This window comes from Myotis nattereri, assembly GCF_964212035.1.
Source record: "Myotis nattereri genome assembly, chromosome: X".
NCBI lineage: Eukaryota > Metazoa > Chordata > Mammalia > Chiroptera > Vespertilionidae > Myotis > Myotis nattereri.
Window position 1 is genome coordinate 144,976,289 of NC_138078.1, and position 20,052 is coordinate 144,996,340.

At 41.9% G+C, this 20,052-nt stretch overlaps 1 protein-coding gene across 1 annotated transcript in view; it reads left to right on the forward strand.

The window, feature by feature from the left end:
• The window catches only part of PHF8 (PHD finger protein 8), a 75,674-nt gene extending 57,944 nt beyond the window's left edge, over positions 1–17,730 (forward strand). The window contains exons 20-22 of the mRNA XM_081115439.1: positions 9,739–9,848; positions 13,952–14,288; positions 15,156–17,730. Coding sequence (XP_080971565.1) covers positions 9,739–9,848; positions 13,952–14,288; positions 15,156–15,244 — 536 coding nt within the window. The 3' untranslated portion in view covers positions 15,245–17,730. The remainder of the gene's footprint in view (positions 1–9,738; positions 9,849–13,951; positions 14,289–15,155) is intronic.
• The last annotated feature ends 2,322 nt before the right edge of the window (positions 17,731–20,052 follow it).

The following is a 20,052-nucleotide window of genomic DNA, read 5'->3' on the forward strand; positions in this document are numbered from 1 at the left end:
TCGCTGAGAGGCCATCTTTGAAAAAAGAAGAAGATGATCATTGAGTTGGACATGGAATTTAGAGGATAATAAAAGAATTTTTTTTAAGAATTTTATTCATCTTATTGGCCGGGTGGTTTTCACATTGGAGGGTGTGTCAGTTAGCTTTTGCTGCTTATCCAGCTACTCAAAACTTAGTGGCTTAGAACAACAGCAGGTAATCATTTCTCATCATTCTCTAGATTGATCTGCTGTTCTGGACCAGCTTGACTGGGGCTGGATGATCTGCAGAGGTCTTCCTCAAGTGTCTGGGACCTAACTTGGGTTGGGCTGGGGCCTCTTTCTGTGTGGTCTTTCATTGACAAGTTTTTTTTCACAAGGTAGCAAGCACGAGGGTATCCAGCATCGAGAGGACAAGCCCCAATGTGCAAAGTCTCTTCAAGTCTCGGCTTGTGTCATGTTTTCTATTGTTCCATTGAACAAAGCAAGTTACATGGCCAAGCCTTGATTCCAGGAGAAGTATATTCCATCTCCTGAAAGGGAGCTGCAAAATTCTCATGAATGCAAGGAGATGTGAGCAAATTGAGGTCTTTACTACAGCAGACCATCACAGAGGGTGCTGGCATCTCAGTACCTATGTTTCCCCAGTAAATAAAGGGCCTGCTCTCCTCACCCAGCCTTATTTGGGTCTGGTGTTTACTTCGCTTTGGGGGTGTGAAGTGGCAAGGCAGCCCTGGAAAGTGTTCTCTTAGTGCATCAATCAGCAAGTGTTTCTTTTTTCTTTCCTCAGGCCTATTTTCTGATTTTATTTTCCCCTATAGCTTCTGACTTATGAGCATAATAGAAAATTTGGAAACTGCAGAACATAGAGAAAAGTATAAAAAGAAACTACTCATGATTCTTCCATCCAGAAGCAACCACTGTTAATGTGTTGATATATTTCCTTCTAGTCTTTTTTGTGCATTTTTCTTTTTATGATTGAAATCATATTATATATACAATCATATATCCTACTTTAAAGTTATTTTGTCCTTTATTCAAAATAATGTGTGTATCTGGTAGCAAAATAAATAATAGAGGAGTTTAGGATGAAATGCAGTCGTCATCTTCCTGTTTTTCCCACCTACAATCCCATGCCTGTGAGGGCCTCATAGTTTTCATTTTTGTTGTGGTTACCTTCAAAACTCAATATTATAGAGTTTATAACATAAGTTCTTGATTTATTAACTTAACCTGTTTCTCCTTCCATCAGTTTCTGACGATCTCTCTTGATTATCCACTCTCTAAGATATAGACATTACGGCTGCTTTTTTTTTTTTTTTTACAACTGCTTTTAAAAATATTTTTTATTGATTTCAGAGAGGAAGGGCAAGGGAGAAAGAGATAGAAACATCAATGATAAGAATCATTGATTGGCTGCCTTCTGCACGCCCCCCACTGGGGATCGAGCCTGCAACCTGGGCATATGCCCTAACCAAGAATCAATCCACGACCTCCTGGTTCATAGGCCGACACTCAACCACTGACCAACACTGGCTGGGCTGTCTGCTACTTTTTCCTTCCTTCCTCCAACCTTCTATGAGCCACATTTTTTCATTTACATTGTCAAGGTTATTTACATTGTCTTGAGAATGATAACTCTACATTGACTAGAAGTTGAGTGTAAAAGTTTAAAGCCAATGAATATATCTGGTCTTTTAAGTTAACATTATATCTTAAGCACATCCCTATGCCATCATTTATAAATAATATATTAGTGGTTACAAAGCATTCTATTTCATTGATATATCTAATTTACCTAACTTCTCCTTTGATGTGGGGCATTTAGCTTAGTCCCAAGTTTTCACAATTAGTGATAACATTTAGGGTGCACATCTTTTTATGTAAGTGTTTGTATCTCTGATTATTTACTTAGGATGGATCTCCATGTGACCAGATGGGCCAAAGAAAAAAAATATAATTGTATACAGTGAAAAGTTCCTCCAGTCCCTGTTCCACAGCTTTCCAATTTCTTATCTGGAGTCAGCTATTGTTACCAGTTTCATGTTTATTCTTTCAGAGGTAGTTTATGCATATACGAGCAAACACATATATATTTCCCCCCTCTTTTTTTTCCACTCAATTGGAAGCATACTTTATGCACTGTTATGTGCCTTTCTCACTTAATAATTATATCTTAGAGACTGTTTACACACCCACAAGCATTGCATGAGAGTGCTTATTTCCCTACACCCTTGCCAATACAATTTGTTAATATGAGTGTTTAAAAGCTCTTTGTATGTATTGCCAAATTGCTTTTCAGAAAGGTTGTACTAGTGTACAGTCTCACCAGCCATGTGTGAGGATATTGTTTATAAATCTTTACAGGCATTGAGCATATCAGTTAGGAATAGTATTTGCCTGTGAGTAACAGTAACCTATCAGGCATCCTTAGTGAGTGCTTATCCCCTCAGGGTCACAAGATGGCTGCTTTACCTCTGCAGAGGTCTCTGAGTTACAGTTTTGTGAGTTACAGTTTTGTGGGGTTTTTTTTTACAGTCTTTTTTTAATATCATCTTTGCTGAAATTATGTCACATGGCCAAGATTATCTGTCAGACAGGCCAGGAAATGTAGTCATTAGCTATGTACATTTCTGTTCCACAAAGTCATGTGTTTTGTCATAAAGCAAGGAAGGGCCCAGCCCATGTTGCTCAGTGGTTGAGCATTGACCTATGAACCAGGAGGTCACGGTTTGATTCCTGGTCAGGGCACATGCCTGACTTGCGGGCTTGATCCCCAATAGGAGGCATGCAGGAGGCAGCTGATCAATAATTATCTCTCATCATTGATGTTTCTGTTCTGCTCTCCCTCTCCCTGCTATCAATAAAAACATATTTTCTTAAAAAAAGAAAGCAAGAAAGGGAAAATGATACTGGGTGAGAACAAGCAGTCTCCACCATGATATTTTTTTGATCTTTGGTAATTTACAAGCAAACAACAGTATCTTTTTTTTTAAAAATATATTTCACTGATTTTTTACAGAGAGGAAGGGAGAGGGATAGAGAAACATCGATGAGAGAGAAACACCAATCAGCTGCCCCCTGCACACCCCCTACTGGGGATGTGCCTGCAACCAAGATACATGCCCTTGACTAGAATCGAACCCAGGACCCTTCAGTCTGCAGGCCGACCCTCTATCCACTGAGCCAAACCAGTCAGGGCGCAAACAACAGTATCTTACTAATTTTTATTTCCTTGATGTTCATAGTAGCATAAGAATTTTTTCTTTTGTAAATTTTATTTCTGACCTTTGCCCATTTATCCATGTATGTCTCCAGGCTTTTCAAATTGCCCTTTTTATGTAGTAAGGAAATAGTTATTTTTTGTATACATATGTAATTTTGTTTGTGGTACTTTCCCCTCATTCTACATAAAAAAACCTGAATATTTCTATATAAAAAGTTGATCTTATCCATTGTTTCCCTATTCAGACAGCAGATAATGAACACCTCTGTAGTTGTAATTTATTTATTTATTTATTTATTTATTTATTTTTTTAAAATATATTTTATTGATTTTTTACAGAGAGGAAGGGAGAGAGATAGAGAGTTAGAAACATCGATGAGAGGGAAACATCGATCAGCCGCCTCCTGCACACCTCCCACCGGGGACGTGCCCGCAACCCAGGTACATGCCCTTGACCGGAATCGAACCCGGGACCCTCCAGTCCGCAGGCCGACGCTCTATCCACTGAGCCAAACCGGTTTCGGCTCTGTAGTTGTAATTTAAATGTGTACATATATGCATGTATATTTCTGTAAATAGAAATCTAATTTTTATCATATTTTCAAAGTGGATTCTTTTTAAAAAAAATATATTTTATTGATTTTTTACAGAGAGAAAGGGAGAGGGATAGAGAGTTAGAAACATCGATGAGAGAGAAACATCGATCAGCTGCCTCCTGTACACCCCCTACTGGGTATGTGCCTGCAACCAAGGTACATGCCCTTGACCAGAATCGAACCTGGGACTCTTCAGTCCCTAGGCCGATGCTCTATCCAGTGAGCCAAACCAGCCAGGGCCAAAGTGGATTCTTAATCCCAAAAGACCGAGGCATTCTACCAAGGGTATTCCCCTTATGCCCATCATCACTGTTATTAGCATTGTTCTAGAAGTTCTAGACAGCACAATTAGGAATGAAGCAGAAATAATCCTAACTATTGGAAATTAAGAGGTCAAATTATCATGATATGAGGCTCCCTGGTGATAGGAACCTTACTAGTATTTATTTTAGTCCTTTATTTCTTGTACAGTGCCTGGCACATGTGAGATGTTTAATAAGTATTTGACAAGTGAAAGAAATAATATGATTGTATAATTAGGAAATGCAAGAGAATCAACTGAAAAACCGTTAAAACTAATATAAGAATTCAATACATTGGGTAATTACTGAATGTAAACCAGATATCCAAAAAAAAAAAGAATTGTTATATATCATTAATAAAACCATAATGCACTGAGAAAAAATATTCTATTGGTAATAACAATTGTATAAAATACTGAAGAATAATTTTAAGATTCTATGTGGAACCTACATGAACTTTACTAAGGAACATATAAGAAGTTATGAATAAATAAAGGTGTACCGTTTGCCTGGTTACAAAGACTGAGTATTTTAAAAGGTCATTAATTAGCCCTAACCGGTTTGGCTCAGTGGATAGAGCGTCGGCCTGTGGACTGAAGGGTCCCGGGTTCGTTGTGGTCAAGGGCATGTACCTTGGTTGCGGGCACATCCCCAGCAGGGGGTGTGCAGGAAGCGACTCATTGATGTTTCTCTCTCATCCATGTTTCTGACTCTCTATGCCTCTCCCTTCCTCTCTCTAAAAAATCGATAAAGTGTATTTTAAAAAAATTAAAAAATAAATAAATAAAAGGTCATTAATTAAATGTATATGTCTAACACTATCTCAGATCAAAATTCTAATGGAATTTAGTGGTGAACTCATTCTGAAATTAATTTAAAAGAGTAAACAGGTATTAGTTTAAAGCATTTTGAAATTAAAAAGTAAATGAAAAGGAATTAGCCTTATAAGATTTAAATATGCTACAGTGCTGCAATAATCAAGTTACTGTGGTTACGAGAACTAGAATAATCAGTAAATATTTTTCCTTTTTTATGTTTAAAATGTTTTATTGTGAAAAATTTTAAATATACAGAAGATTAGAAAGGTTAGTATGATGGGCACCCAAAGATTTATCACCCATATTTAATGATGAACATTTTGCTCTATTTGCACATCCTTTTTTTAAGGCATTTTAGTGAAGTTTTGAGATATCATAAGTGTATATTTTCTTGCTGTTCTTCTAATTGTCCTATCCATTATTGAAAGTGGTGGGAATTGAAGTCTCCAACTGTTGTTTAATTATGTTTCTCCCTTCAATTCAGTCAGTTTTTGCTTCATGTATTTTGGGACTCTTTTGTTAGGTGCACATATGTTTATAACTTATATCTTATTGATAAATTGACCCTTTTTTCATTATAAAATGTTCCTCCTAGGTCTCTAACAACAATTTTTGTCTTAAAATCTATTTTGTCTGATATTAGTATAGCCATTCAGATTCTCATTTGGATAATGTCTTTATGGTACGTCTTTTTTCATCCTTTTGTTTTTATCTGTTTGTGTCTAGAGTGTGTGTCTTGTAAACACATAGAGCAGGATTATGAGTTTTTATCTATTTTGCCAATCTCTGCCTTTTAATTGGAGAACTTAATCCATTTATACTAAATTTAATAACTGGCAAAGTAGGGTTTACATTGTTCTTTTTTTCTATTTTCTCTGTGTCTTATTTCTTTTTGTTCATTACTTTTTCCATTAATGCCTTCTTTTGAGTTTTTCTACTTTCTAGTGTCCCATTTTAATTCCTTTTTAAATATATATATTTGAGTTATTTTTTTAGTAATTGTCCTGGGTTTTAACATTAATATCTTAATTATATCATTTTAGTTCAGATTAATATCAACTTAATTTCAATAGTGTACAAGAACTTTGCTTCTCTATAATCCCATTCCCTTTCTTCTTTATGCTATTACTGTCACAAATTACATCTTTACACACAGCTGTCTTTTTAATTAAATAGAAAAAAAATGAGATACAAAAAAAATGTTTTTAGTTTTTAAAAATATTGACCTATATAGTTGTTGCCTTACTAGTGCTCATTTTTCATGTGAATTTGTTTTACTGTATACTGTCCTTTCATTTTAATCTGGAGTTTCTTCTAGCATTTCTTATAGGGCAATGAAATTGTTTTGCTGGCTTTAGAATTCTTGGTTGACAGTGTTTTTCTTTAAATACTTTGACTATGAAACCCCACTACTTTTTATCCTTCAGGTTTCTGTTGATAAATAAGTTGTAAATTTTACTAAGAATCCTTTGTATGATATACATCACTTCTGTCTTGCTGATTTCAAGATCTTCCCTTTGTCTTTGGTTTGGTTATGGTGTATATAGTCTCTTAGAGTTTATTGCAACTTATAGTTTGTTGAACTTCTTGGGTATATAGATTAATGTTTTTCATCAAATTTGGAAAAGTTTCAGTGATTAATTCTACAAATAGTCTTTCTTCCCCTTTCATTCTCTTTTAGGAATCTCATATGCATGTGTTTTTAAATTGATTGCATCCCATAGATCCCTTTGTCTCTGCTCATAATCCTCATTTATTTTACTTGCTGTGGATCAGAATGGAAAAATCTCAAGCTACTAATTCTTTCTTCTACCAGCTCAAATCTGATGTTGAAACCCTTAAGTGAAATTTTCATTTCAGTTATTTTACTTTAAAACTTCAAAATGTCTATTTGATTCATTCTTTACATTTCTGTCTATTGGTATTCTCTGTTTGCTGGAACATAATTCTCATACTTAATTTAAAAAAATATATATTTTATTGATTTCAGAGAGGAAGGGAGAGGGAGAGAGAGAAACATCAGTGATGAGAGAGAATCATCGATCAGCTGCCTCCTGCACACCCCACACTGGGGATCGAGCCCACAACCCAGGCATGTGTCCTTGACCAGAATCGAACCCAGGACCCCCGAGTTCACAGGCTGATGCTCTATCCACTGAGCCAAACTGGCCAGGTCATACTTTTAATTCTTTATACATGGTCTACGTTATGTCTTTGAAGATGCTTCGAATAGCTGGTATAAAGTCCTTGTCTAGTAAATCCAACTTTCTTTAGGAAATCAGGTACAGTGTTTATTTGTTACTTGTTTTCCTGTGTATGCCTACACTTTCTTAGTTATTTGCATATCTTGTAATTTTTTTGTTGAAATCTGAACTTTTCAATAATGTGGCAACTCTGGAAATAAGATATGCCCCATTCTACTTTCCAGGATTTGTTTTGTTGCTTCTTGTAATTTGTTTGTTTACAGCATTGGTTCAGAAAAGTCATTAAAGTATATATTCTTTTTATTCAGTATATACTACTGAAGTCTCTACTCATTTAGCTTAGTGGTCATTTAATGATTGGGCATTGATTTCCTTAAATGCCTGGAGTCAGTAAGTCTCCCAGTGCTAGATAAAGGGGCACTATGTGTCTTCAACATCCAGGCAGGCAGTTTACAACTTTCCTAAGGCTTCACTTCCTGCTTTTTAGAGCCTCAGCGTCAGCCACAGTGAGTGCTTAGGGCTTTCTCAAGTCTTTCCTGATCATACGCTATGAATGCGTATGGCCTTCTAGATTCCCAAAAATGTGTGGGAACTTTTTAAATCCCCAGTGGATAGCTCATTGCTCAGCTTTTCTTTTTAAGCCTTTGGGTTAGTCTTGTTTGCCACAACTATTATCCATCCTCTTAAGGGCTGTGACATTAAGCACTTTCCTTTAAATACCGGTGATAAATACCCCCTGGGGAGAAGCTTTAGAGCACTAGGCTTTCAAAGAAAGCTCCAGCTCCTTTATGTTCCCAGTATTACTGGGAATGTAAGCTTTTATCTTTCGAGGCTACTTCTGAGCTGAGCAGACTTGGATGGGTCTAGGACAAGTTAAAATGCCACAAAGCTCACTGCCCTCATTAAGATTTAGCACTTTTTCTTTTTATGTGTGTTTGTTTAAATTTTATTTTTCAATTATAGTTTACAATCAGTATCATTTAGTATTAGGTTCACGTGTACAGCATAGGGGGTTAGACAATCATAAACTTTACAAATTGTTCCCCCCCATACTTCAAGTACTCACCTAGCACCATACAGAGTTATTACAGTATTATTGTCTATATTCCCTGTGCTGTATTTTACATCCCTGCAACTGTTTCATGACTAATGATCTGTAGTTCTTCATCCCTTCACCCTTTTCACCCAACCTCCTTCCCCTCTGGCAACTGTCAGTTTGTTATCTGTATCTATGGGTCTGTTTCTATATTTTATTATAATTTTAAAATATATTTTTATTGATTTCAGAGAGGAAGGGAGAAGGAAAGAGAGATAGTGACATCAATGATAAGAGAGAATCATTGATCGGCTGCCTCCTACACGCCTCACACTGGGATCAAGCCCACAACCTGGGCATGTGCTCTTGACCAGAATTGAACCCGGGACCTTTCCAGTCTGCAGGCCAACACTCTATCCACTGAGCCAAGCTGGCTCAGGCTGTTTCTATATTTTAAATAGTTTCATTGATTTCAGAGAGGAAGGGAGAAGGAGAGAGAGAGAGAAACATCAATGTGAGAGAATCATTGATCGACTGCCTCCTGCATGTTCCCTACTTCTCAGATGATACTGTAAATTTCCTATTGCATTGCATCAGGAGATGCATGAAGTTGTCTGTCTCCCTGTTAGTGACAATAAGATTAATACCGAGTCAAGGGGTTAATTTCCTGACCTCACCCTTGTAAAGTTGTGGGTTTTTTTCCTTCTTGAGACTAGCAAATAACATGTGAGGTAATATTCTGGTGCTGTGTGAATATCCAGTGCCCTAGAATCAGTTGTTTCATTAGGGCTTGCAAACCTGTGATTTCCTAATTCTGTCATTCATTCTGCATTTATCAGCTGGCATTCTTCTGTAAAGAGCTTTCCTCGTCATCTGATGCTATTTGGTTATACTGAAATATAATTCCTATGTAAAATGTGAGATGAGTAACTATTTTTTGATTCAAGATGGTTCATTATAAAAGGGTTGTACAAGAAGCTGATCTTCAGTAGCTCATATCTTGGCTAAGTGGACAGAATAACACACATCAACATTAGGGAACAAGACATGATGGTGAAATTAATATATTAAGGGATGTGTACATATTATAAGTTCAGGGGAAAGGAGCCAGAAAGGTCTTAGAGGCTTGCATAGAAGGTTGGTTTTGGCTTACCTTTGAAGGTTTTGAAGATGTGGACAAAAGGGAAGAGGGTACTCCAGGCAGTGTGGATGATAAGGAAGAAGGCACAGGGAGAGAAGATGAGCTGTACATATTCTGAAGGTGTAATGAGGAAGCCATTTTGTCTGGAGAATCTGAGAATATGGGTGCAGAAATAAGGTTGGTGTGGTAGGTAGGCCTGGAGCAGAAGATGGACAACCTTAACTGCCAATTTAAGGAGATTAACTTTTATCCTTTAATAAGTATGTGCTCTGTGTACTTTAGGCATCTGTGAGTTATTTTCTTACATGATGGGAAGCAAAATCTGGCTTTGTTAAAGCCAAAAGTACAAAGACCAGTGTGATCATCTGTGGGGAGCTCAGAGGTAGGGGATATAGTTAGCATGCAGATAAATGTCTTCATCCTCTTTCCTCTGCAGCCCGTGTGACCCCAACTCTGCCAAAACAGGATCGTCCTGTGCGGGAGGGGACCCGGGTAGCTTCCATTGAGACAGGTTTGGCTGCAGCAGCTGCAAAGCTGGCCCAGCAGGTAGGTGCTGACACTCAAGCAATGGCCCTGCTATGATCCTAGTTTCACTTAGAGCCTCAAAGCTCAGACCTTCAAGCTGATAGGCTCCCACTGTTGTCTCACTGGGGAGTGGGAATTCTTTGATCTTTACCCATGACTGTATTCTAGTCCCTCCTGTATCCTTCCCATCCCAGCTCAATGAGAAGCTCATTGCACAGGTTACACAGTTGACATGAAAGAAAATAGGGGACCAGAGAAAAGCCCTTGCTTTTCTGGGTGTGTAAAAACCTCTCAGATGGGAAGGACCAGGTCTGTCCTTGAGTAAGAACATTTGCCTTCACATGAAATTCCAAGAAGGTGACTCAATTGAGTATACTCAAGTTCTTAGCCATTTACCAGTACTGGAATTTGCTTTTTCTTCGGGGGGGGGGGGGGGGTGGTTTCTTGTCCTCTATATCAAGAATATTTAAAAAAACATTTAAAAATACATTTTTTAATTGATTTCAGAGAGGAAGGGAGAGGGAGAGAGAGAAACATCAATGATGAGAGGATCATTGATTGGCTGCTTCCTGCACACCCCACACTGGGGATCAAGCCCCCAGCCTGGGCATGTGCTCTGACCGGGAATTGAACCGTGAACTTCTAGTTCATAGGTGAGTGCTCAATCACTGAGACACCGGCCAGGCCCAAAAATTGGATCTTAATCTTGTCCCCTTGCTTCCCAAGAAAACATCACCCACTAATTTTTTTTTAAAGGATCACTTCACTACAATCAAGTTGACCTTTAAGCATCTTAAAGTTTACAAAGTTGTTTAATATGTATAATGTGCTCAGCAACCATCGGAGTAGTTAGAGGGGAGTCTTATGTTTATCTCCTTATTGACATCCCCCTAGTGCCTCGTGCCACTTCCTGTAGCTTAGAACATTTATTATTGAGCATCTGTTTTATGTTAGGTGCTGCGTTTGTACAGTGTCTCATGTAATCTTCCCAGTGCCCCTTTTCAATAGGTTATATTTTCATCATTTTACAGGTGAAGAAAATGAGGCTGTCTTTAAGTGACTAGTCCAGGATAATACAGCCAGTAAATGGAGGAGACAAGATGCAAACTCATATCCTCTAATTTTTATTTAAATAAAAATGAAATTGTTATTTAAATTGCTATTTAAATAAAATGAAATTGTTAAGTATTTATATATTTAAGTAATTATACCCTATTTAAATAAAATTTAATAGAATTATGTTTTTAATATGATGGTTGATGGCACGCTGGAGTTGCTTGCAAGTGTTTTGATGGTTATTGTTGGGAGCCAGGAGACCACGCAGGCCAGGTGGCTTTTCTTTGATCAGAACTTTTCTCTGTAATGTATATCCTAGTGCCATGTAAAATGTAATTGAAAAGAAAAGGAATTCTGCTTTAAATAAACAGATAAGTTCATTAAAAGTGTGAAAACTACTCTTAGTACCGTCTAAGGAGCTTATTTCTATTTTGGTTATCAGGGATGGCCTTAAAGAAGAGGTTTTGAAATTGGGGAGGGGCTTTGCAGACTAAGCATTTGGAGGACACAGGGAGGCATTCCAGAAGAGAACTTGATACATATACAAGGCCCTCTTGATCTGGTGGTCTCTGGTCATCTCTTCTCCCTGAGTTCCTGCTGGCCCCTCATGCAGGCCCTTTATACCAGCCACACTGTTGCACTGTGGTACTCATAGTTCACTCAGTGTATCAGATGCCTCTGTGCCTTTGCACAAGCTATTCCCTCTGCCCATTGGGAATCACACCGTCTTCTGAGATGCTTTACCTAATACCACCTACCACCAATTTATTTCAATATCCTTCTGTGCTTTCATAGCATCCTCCCAGGGTACTTATAATTTTCTGTGGCTTATTAAACTATAAGGGCCTCAAGGGTGGGGATATATCTAATTTAACTTTGATCCCCACTGTGTTAAACATGTGTTTACTCAGTGTTGAGTGAATGAATGAATGAATGAGCAGATCTTTTTGGATTGGAGGACTCATGTTGAGGAATGGGGTAAGATAAATTGAAGTTAAAAAATGGATTCCAGCCCTAGCTGCTTTGGCTCAGTGGATAAAGCTATGGCCCGTGGACTGAAGAGTCTTGGGTTCGATTCCGGTAAAGGACACGTACCTCGGTTGCAGGCTGGATCTCCCAGGGCCACGTGCAGGAGGCAAGCAATCAATCTGTCTCTCTCACATCGATGTTTCTCTCTCTCTCTGTCTCTCCCCCTCCTTTCCACTCTTTCTAAAAATCAATAGAAAAAGTATCCTCGGGTGAGGATTAAGAAAAATAAATATAATGGATCTGGAGCCAGCCTGCCTAAGTTTGAATCCTCTATCGCTGAGCAAATTACTTAATTACCTGTGCATCAGCTTTCTTGTAGACTTTGAGGATTAGATGAGGTAATATATGCAAACACTCTGAGAATGGCACTTGCCACAGAGTATAATTACTATAGACATGTTAGATTTTCATTGTTATCATTATGGGTTAGGTAAGTGTAAGTGGTCAGACTGTGGAAGACCATGAATGTCAGGTCAGGGAATTTGAACTTGGATGTGGACCTGCTAGGCTTTTTGAGCAAAAGAATTGTCACAGTGAAAGTGGCCTTGTCATATGACAGTCTAGTCTTCTGTGGGGGAATCTGGATTAATTATATGAGAAATAAATAGGCATTAGAGGTAGAAAAAAATTGGCTGTATGATCTAGGTGTGAACAGATAACTTCTGGATTCAGTAGAGAAAAATAGGGGCAGAAGTACAGTACCTGATGTGGGTGGAATAGCAGTGTGGCTCAGAAAAGAGAGGTCCCGTAACCTTGGGAAAACGACAACCTCTTGGTGCCATAGTTTCTTCTACTAAAAATGGGATTATAATTCTCCTAATACTTTTTATTAGTAGTAAATGAGTTAAATTCGAGACTAGTGCCTGGCATGTATTACTAATATTATTATTCTTATCTCTCAGAAATTCGTATGGTAGCCACAGCCTGTCAGATCCTCCAAAGGTAGGCGTAGGCCCGTGTTGCCAGGAGAAGGCAAAGAAATGTAATCACTGAGGTGGTCTTTCTGGCTGTGTAGCATTTCAGAAGGTGAAGTCATTCACATGCTCTCAGCATCACCTTTCCAGGTTCTCAGGGCTCCAGATGCCCACTCTACAGGTACCCACTACCCAGTGGATAGTAAATCAATAGAGCCATAGATGGATGAAATCCAAGGTATTGGGAGAAGTGGCACAACTCCTTATTCATCCCTCCATCCCAGATCAAGGTTTTAACATTGGTGAACTAGAGGATTGTCAAGTCCTCTATTAAAAGAAAAAGACCAGCAAGAGGAAGAGACACCATTTTTAGGGATGAAGCTAGAGTAATAGTTCACCACTTCCTGAGTACCTATTATGTACTATGTTTTTAATGTTATTATTTAATCTTTTTGACAACCCTGAAAAACATATTATTTTGCCCATTTTACAGATGAGGCAGTTGAGATTCAGAAAGGTTAGTAACTTGAACAAGGTCATCCAACTTAGGAAGCACAAATCTAGATTTGAACCCAAGTTTATCTTATTCAAACCTGCCACCACTCTTTTACTTTCAGACGTCCCGTGTTGAGACGTGTGCAGGGTGAGTGTTCAAATACACAACATCTCTTTAGCTCTAAGGCTTTAGGCTCAAGATACTTCCTCCCTGCACCTCAGTTTGCTCATCTGTAAGTAGGGATTTTTTTTCCTCAGGGCTGCTCTGTGGAGTAAATGGGATAAAGTATATAAAGTGTCTCAGCTGCTGGCATAAATTTAGCTATTTTTATAAGTTTCCTGATCCACCTCATAATTGGCAATGTTAGTACCAAAACCCTAAGTCTCGGAACTCATTTGCCTTTCTGTTGCCACTGTACTGATTAGTGGCAGTGATGACTTAAGGGTAGATAGTGTCAGAGAGATGACCTCAGGTACTGGAAGGCCTGTCAGCGTGTACATATATCCAGGCTAGATGTGGGCTGGGGGCGGGGCGCAGAACCACACTGACCATTGTCCAGTTTCCTTTCTGGGAAATTCTCTTTTTTCTCCATGCCTGATTTCTCCCCTCCCACTTGGCTTGTGTTTCAGGAGTTGCAGAAGGCCCAAAAGAAGAAATGTATCAAGAAGAAGCCTTTGTTGAAGGAGGTAGAACAACCTCGCCCTCAAGAGTCCAATGTCACCGTGGCAGCACCAGCCCCAGCTTTGCCTACTGCACCCCAGCTTCTCACCTCCTCTTCACCTGTACCTCCTCCTGAGCCTAAACAAGAGGCCCTCTCAGGAAGCCTTGCTGACCACGAGTATACTGCTCGTCCCAATGCCTTTGGCATGGCCCAGGCGAACCGCAGCACCACACCCATGGCCCCTGGCGTCTTCTTGACCCAGCGGCGCCCTTCAGTTGGCTCTCAGAGCAGTCAAGCAGGACAAGGTACAACTGCCATACAATTACAGAATTGAGGACTTTAGGGCCACAGCTCCAAACACTATGCACTCTGGTAGATGACAGTGCAGGAAGGGACACTGGCAGCTGACCTAGGGTGCTTGGACTTGATGTCATAGGCCATGAAATGACTTCGACTGGTGTTAAGCAGAGACAAGCTCAAATGTAGGTTTACAAAGAGCTTCTGGTGGCCAGAGTGGAGGATGGGCTGAAGGTGGGAAGTCTAAGAAGGAGGCACACACATTCTCTAAGCTGCAGAGAAGAGAGGCAGAGGCTCTGGCAGAGGGAATGGAGAGGGTGGGAAACATGGATTAAATATGGAGGTGGTCACATGGGATGTGGGAGGTGATTTGATGTGGGGAGAGGGGAGGAGGCAAAGGTCAGGGACTCGAGCCCTCCTTTTCCTCATTTTGTTCCTCAAAGCCCAGTCTCTAGAGTACATAGCTCAAGGGGGTGAGGCATTGGGTGATGAAGATGGGGGGTTTGAATGAAACAAGCCTCTGGGGGTAGCAACATTAGGGACACTGAGCTATAATCACTAACCAGGTACTTGGCTAATACTGGTGGGCAAGATAAGGGGACTGGGAAACACAATCATCTCCCCAAAGAATATAGGAAGGAAAATGGGACCAAAAAACAGTGGAGAAAAGGAACCGGACAGACTAACCAGAGAGTCTGTGGCAGAAGGTCATAGGAGGAAGAGCAAAGGCATGTGGTATTGGGCCTGGAGTAGGTGGAAGGATGGGGAAACTGTGGACAGAGGTACAGGAGGAGGGTGGCCTGAGAACAATTGGTACTGATGTTGCTTCTAGAGCCCTTGCCATAGTGTTTGCTTACCTCTTGGTTGCCCCACAGGAAAGCGTCCCAAAAAGGGCCTGGCCACAGCAAAGCAGAGACTCGGCCGTATCCTGAAAATCCACAGAAATGGCAAACTACTTCTGTGAGCTCCCTGGCATCCTGCCCCTCCCCCTTTCACCCCCATTGCCTTCTCCATGGTCAACTCTCGGGGCACTCCTGGATCCTGTCTGCCCACGACAAGGTGCTGAGGCACATCGTCCTGCTTTCTTGGAACTGACCAAAGGCAGGGACTCCCCACAGGCCTCTTCACTGACCCCCCCCCCAACTCCCTCCCCCATTTCCTCTAGAGCATCCTGCCTTCCTCCTCCATACCTCTGAGTAGCAGGTAAATGGCAGAGGTTTCCAGCTGACTAGAACTCTCTTTTCTGCTGCTCTAACCCATTTCCCTCTCACCAGCCTTGTCAACCCTTGACTCTTGTCCCCACCTAGAGCCAGAAGGCAGGGTGAGGAGAGCCTGGGCCCTCAGTATCGCCATGGTCCTGAAGGGGGAGGCCCAGCGCTTATTACTTCCCACAACTCCAGCCCCGTCTCCAGAAGCCTGCCCCCCTCTGCCCTTCCTTCCTTCCCCTTCCTCCCCCGAGCCCAGGGGACATTTCCCACTCGAGACTTGTTCCTGGGAGAAGGGGCTGGCCTCTGCCCTTTCTTGCCAAATGGTTCATGGAAATAAAGAGAGGGGATTGGAGCCTCTTCACTGCCCCACCATGGGCCATTTCCAGAGGGAGCCTAGAAAGGTCATGGGCTGACTTCTTGTGTCCTTGGGAAGAGGAGAGATTCCTGTCACTTCTCAAGGTGGGGAGAGCCTTTGACCATGATGTTGACCACAACTTTATAGCCCATTGGAGGAAGCTACTTTGGAGTGGCTACAGATGAAGTCCCCAGGCTGGTCCAGGGATTTGCCTGGATTTTGATCCCATGCGGCTGTGCCTGAGTCCCAGCAGGTGAAAAACCATCTCCTAAAGCCTCAAAGCACCTGCCACCGAAGCAGATGACCCGGGGCTCTAGGGCCCGCTTTCTTCACCTGCATCCCAGCACGCAGCGTGGACCTTCCAGGGAGGATGTGGCAGGACAGCTCAGCCCTGCTTCTCCATCGGGAACCTCCCTGCTTCTTTCCCCACCTGACGTCTGGATCAGAAGACCATGGAACTCACACCTTCACTCCTGGGCCGCCGCACTCCCAGGTGCCAGGTGGACGCTCGAGCTGAGTGCAGAGGTCACAGGGCCGGAGCCTGGGAGAGGAGGCACTCATGTATACAGGAGCTGGTTGTCTGATCCCCCTCCCCTTCTTTTCTTTGTGGATGTCTATTGTCCAGACAGTGCCCATCATCTCCCTCCCTGTCCCCCAACTCCCTCCACCTCCACCTGTCCTGCCTTCTTTGGCAACCTGGACTGGATGGAGAATGCCCCCCCCCTCCATGTTGGCACTGCCCAAGTGGAGTGCATCTGTACCCTCCACCCCTCTCCAACCTCACCCCAGTTGGCCCAGTGCTTCTGGGGAACTTAACAGCTATCATGCAGGCCACAGGGAATATGTGAGACCTCCTTGTCATCTTGGTGTCTCCAGTTCATTCTTTCTCCACAGCCCACATCGAGACTCCCCTTCCTTGGAATCAGGGGTCCCTTAGCCCCATTTGCTTTTTCTACCTTGGGGACCCCAGGGGGCCAAGCAGTCCTCCATCTAGTCACACCAAAGGCAAAAAGCCTGGCTACCTCCCCCTTTGCACGTGAGGTCCCCACTCCCCTCCTCTCTGTTTCTGCCCAGCTTTGCTTTTCTTGGGGATTTCAAGGCAGCAGAGGGTGGTGAGGGGAGGGAAGGGGGGCAGCCTGTGTCCCTGTGTAGGCAACTGCCTGACTAGGCCCTGACTGCTGTAACCAAGACCAGGACCCCAGCCCTTCTGCTCATTAACAACCCCCCTTGATCTTTCAAAGGCAGCTAATTGCTAGCAAATCCCCCTAGTTCCAGGCCTCTTTCCCCTCTGTTTCTTTGTTAGAAGTTTCTGTGGAGCTGAAACCCAACCTCCACATGACGGTTTCCATTTAGTTTAGTTGGACTGTCAGAGCTTCCTGTTTGTTGTTTTGTGTTTCCAATGAAAAGCAAGTTTACCCTCAGAGTTCTGCTTTTCCAAAGAGGCTAGTGTGCTTTCTTTTTTTTTTTTAATGTTTCAGGTTCTAAGTGAAGTGAGTTGGGGAGGGGTTAGGAGTGGTAGGAACCAAGGGTTAGAACATGGTGAGAGAGTTACCTCTGGTCTCCTACCCCCAGTACAGAGCTGGGGGTCAGATAGGGGGCAGGGAGAGAGGATTTCTATTCACCTTTAATATATTTTTACAAAAAAGCAAACAATTTAAAAACAAGCCCACCGCTTCTGTACATGTTTAAATATATTTTTAGAAGTGGGTAGGATTGTGAATTTCTGATGCAGGGCCTTTTTATAAACAGGTTAGAATAGCATCATACAGACTTCTCTTGTTTTTTCCCCTCCCCCCTGTTTTTTTCTTATGTTGTGTTACTAATGTAATTTATATTTTTTTTAGGTCCTCCCTTTCCTATAGAGATAAAAGTGATTTATCTTGGCAATTGATTTGATTGGCATTCTTTTTTGGTGGTGGTGGTGGTGGTGGCGGCGGCGGCGGCGGTTGTTCCAGGAATGTCTTCTTCTATAGCTACTTTCCAACTCTCCCTCCCATCAACCTAGCATTTCACTGGTGCCTGACTGTATACTCAAGGTGGGGAGAGGACAGGGTCCCTGCCCTCGCGAGAGACACAGTTGACATATGTGAAACAGATACTCAGAAGGATAGTGAGCAGAATAGAAAGGGTACAGCAATTCAAAGGGGCCTAACAAGTGTGTTGGGAAGGCTTTCTGCCGGGAGCCGGTCCATCCTTGCTGTTTCAAGGGACCTGGCATATATGGCATACTGTTTGGCACTATGTGTTTTAACCAAGGTCTCTGAGAAAGGTTGTTTCCCCAGGTAGGGATTTTCCCCTGAAGTTAGGGAGGGAATAAAACCTCTTAACTAAGTGCCAGGCGGGTAATTAATCACTTTAACTATGAACAATCGTGCTTAAGCTACATAATCTTTACTCCCTGGAATGGAGATAAGAAATGCCCTAACCTTTGTAATAGAGATTGATAGGATTGAATCAACTGGTATAAATACAGATATAATAAGACAGAACTTAGAACACAGAACTTAGGAGACAGAGAGAGACAGAACCTAGGCACAGAACCTACACAGAACATTCTCTAGAGACAGAAGAACTTCGCTGGAGAGAACATGGCAAAAGATCCTGGACAGAAACTGGCCTCAGAACCTAGAGACAGAACCTAGCGAGAGAACATGGCAAAAGATCCTGGACTGAACCTGACTACAGAAATTGGCAAGAGAACCTGACTAGAACCTGGTGACAGAACCTGGCTGGAGATCCTAAACAGAACTTCGCTGGAGATCCAGACCAGAACTTGGCTGGAGATCCTGGCTAGAGATCCTGGCTAGGCTGCTGATCAACTGAACGCTGTCTCCGTGTCATTCCTTCTTCGCCGACTCCGTCCACACCTTTGGGGACCCCTGGACCTGCTGGGGTCGGACCCCGGCAGCTTTCCATGGCTTCCACGGGCTGTTGTTAGTGTTGACACCTGTATCTTTTTTTCTATCAATGTAAAGTTTTGGGGTCTCTCTCTCATTTTTCTCTTGCTGTCTCACTCTCCCTCTCTCACTCCTCCAGGCTGAACTGGATTACTGTGCTTAGGGCCAATGCAAGGGATAGAATATAATTATTTGAGCTAACATATCATCCCAGACACACTGCTCTTAATGTTCTATGTATATTGATTTATTTTATCCTCACCAACATTCTCATCCTACTGATGAGGAAAGAGAGGCAAAATAACTTTCTGTATCATATATCACAAGTTGTGGTGCCAGCCTGGTTTCAGAATCTGTGTTTTTTTGTTTTGTGTTTTGTTTTGTTTTTTGAGAGAGAGAGGAAGGGAGAGGGAGAGAGATAGATATATCAATGATGAGAGAGAATCATTGATTGGCTGCCTCCTGCACGCTCCCCACTGGGGATCGAGCCTGCAACCCAGGCATGTGCCCTTGACCGGAATCAAACCTGGGACCCTTAAGTCTGAAGGCTGACACTCTATCCACTAAGCCAAGCCAGCTAGGACCAGAATCTGTGTTTTTATCACAGTTCTACCACCTCTTACTGATAACCACTACCATTTATTAAGTGCCTTTCCTGCGCCGGACATTGGGCTAGGGGTTTCTCATTTAGTCTTCACTGACAACTGTGGGGGAGAGTTAATGGCCTATTATATTTTTTAAAGATATGTTTTTATTGCTTTCAGAGAGGAAGGGAGAGGGAGAGAGTTAGAAACATCAATGATGAGAGAGAATCATTGATCGGCTGCCTTTTGCGTGCCCTACACTGGGGATCGAGCCTGCAACCCGGGCACGGGAATCAAACCTCGACCTCCAGGTTCATAGGTTGACGCTCAGCCACTGAGCCATACTGGTCAGATTAATGGCCTATTTTACAGTGAAGGAGGCTGAAGCTGGCCAGTGGTCTTTCACAACAGGATCTGCCTGACTTCCAAACTCATGTTCTTTCCCCTCACCATGTTAGAAAATCTTTTTTAACTCTGACCCAACATATGTTTATTGAGCATCTGTTTTATGCAAGAAGCAGCATTGAGAGGTGTGTCCTGAGGAGAGCCCCCAGAGTGATGTTGGGAGCCTCAGTTCCAAATTTCCCACCACCCTGACTGTGTGCCTAGGGAAGGGCTACTTACAGTCTGAGGGTCACTGTAAAAGGAATTTGAACCCAATCAGGATTTCTTCATCCTGGAGATTCTGGTTCTGTGGGTCTGGGGTAAAGCAGTCGGGGTTTGTCATC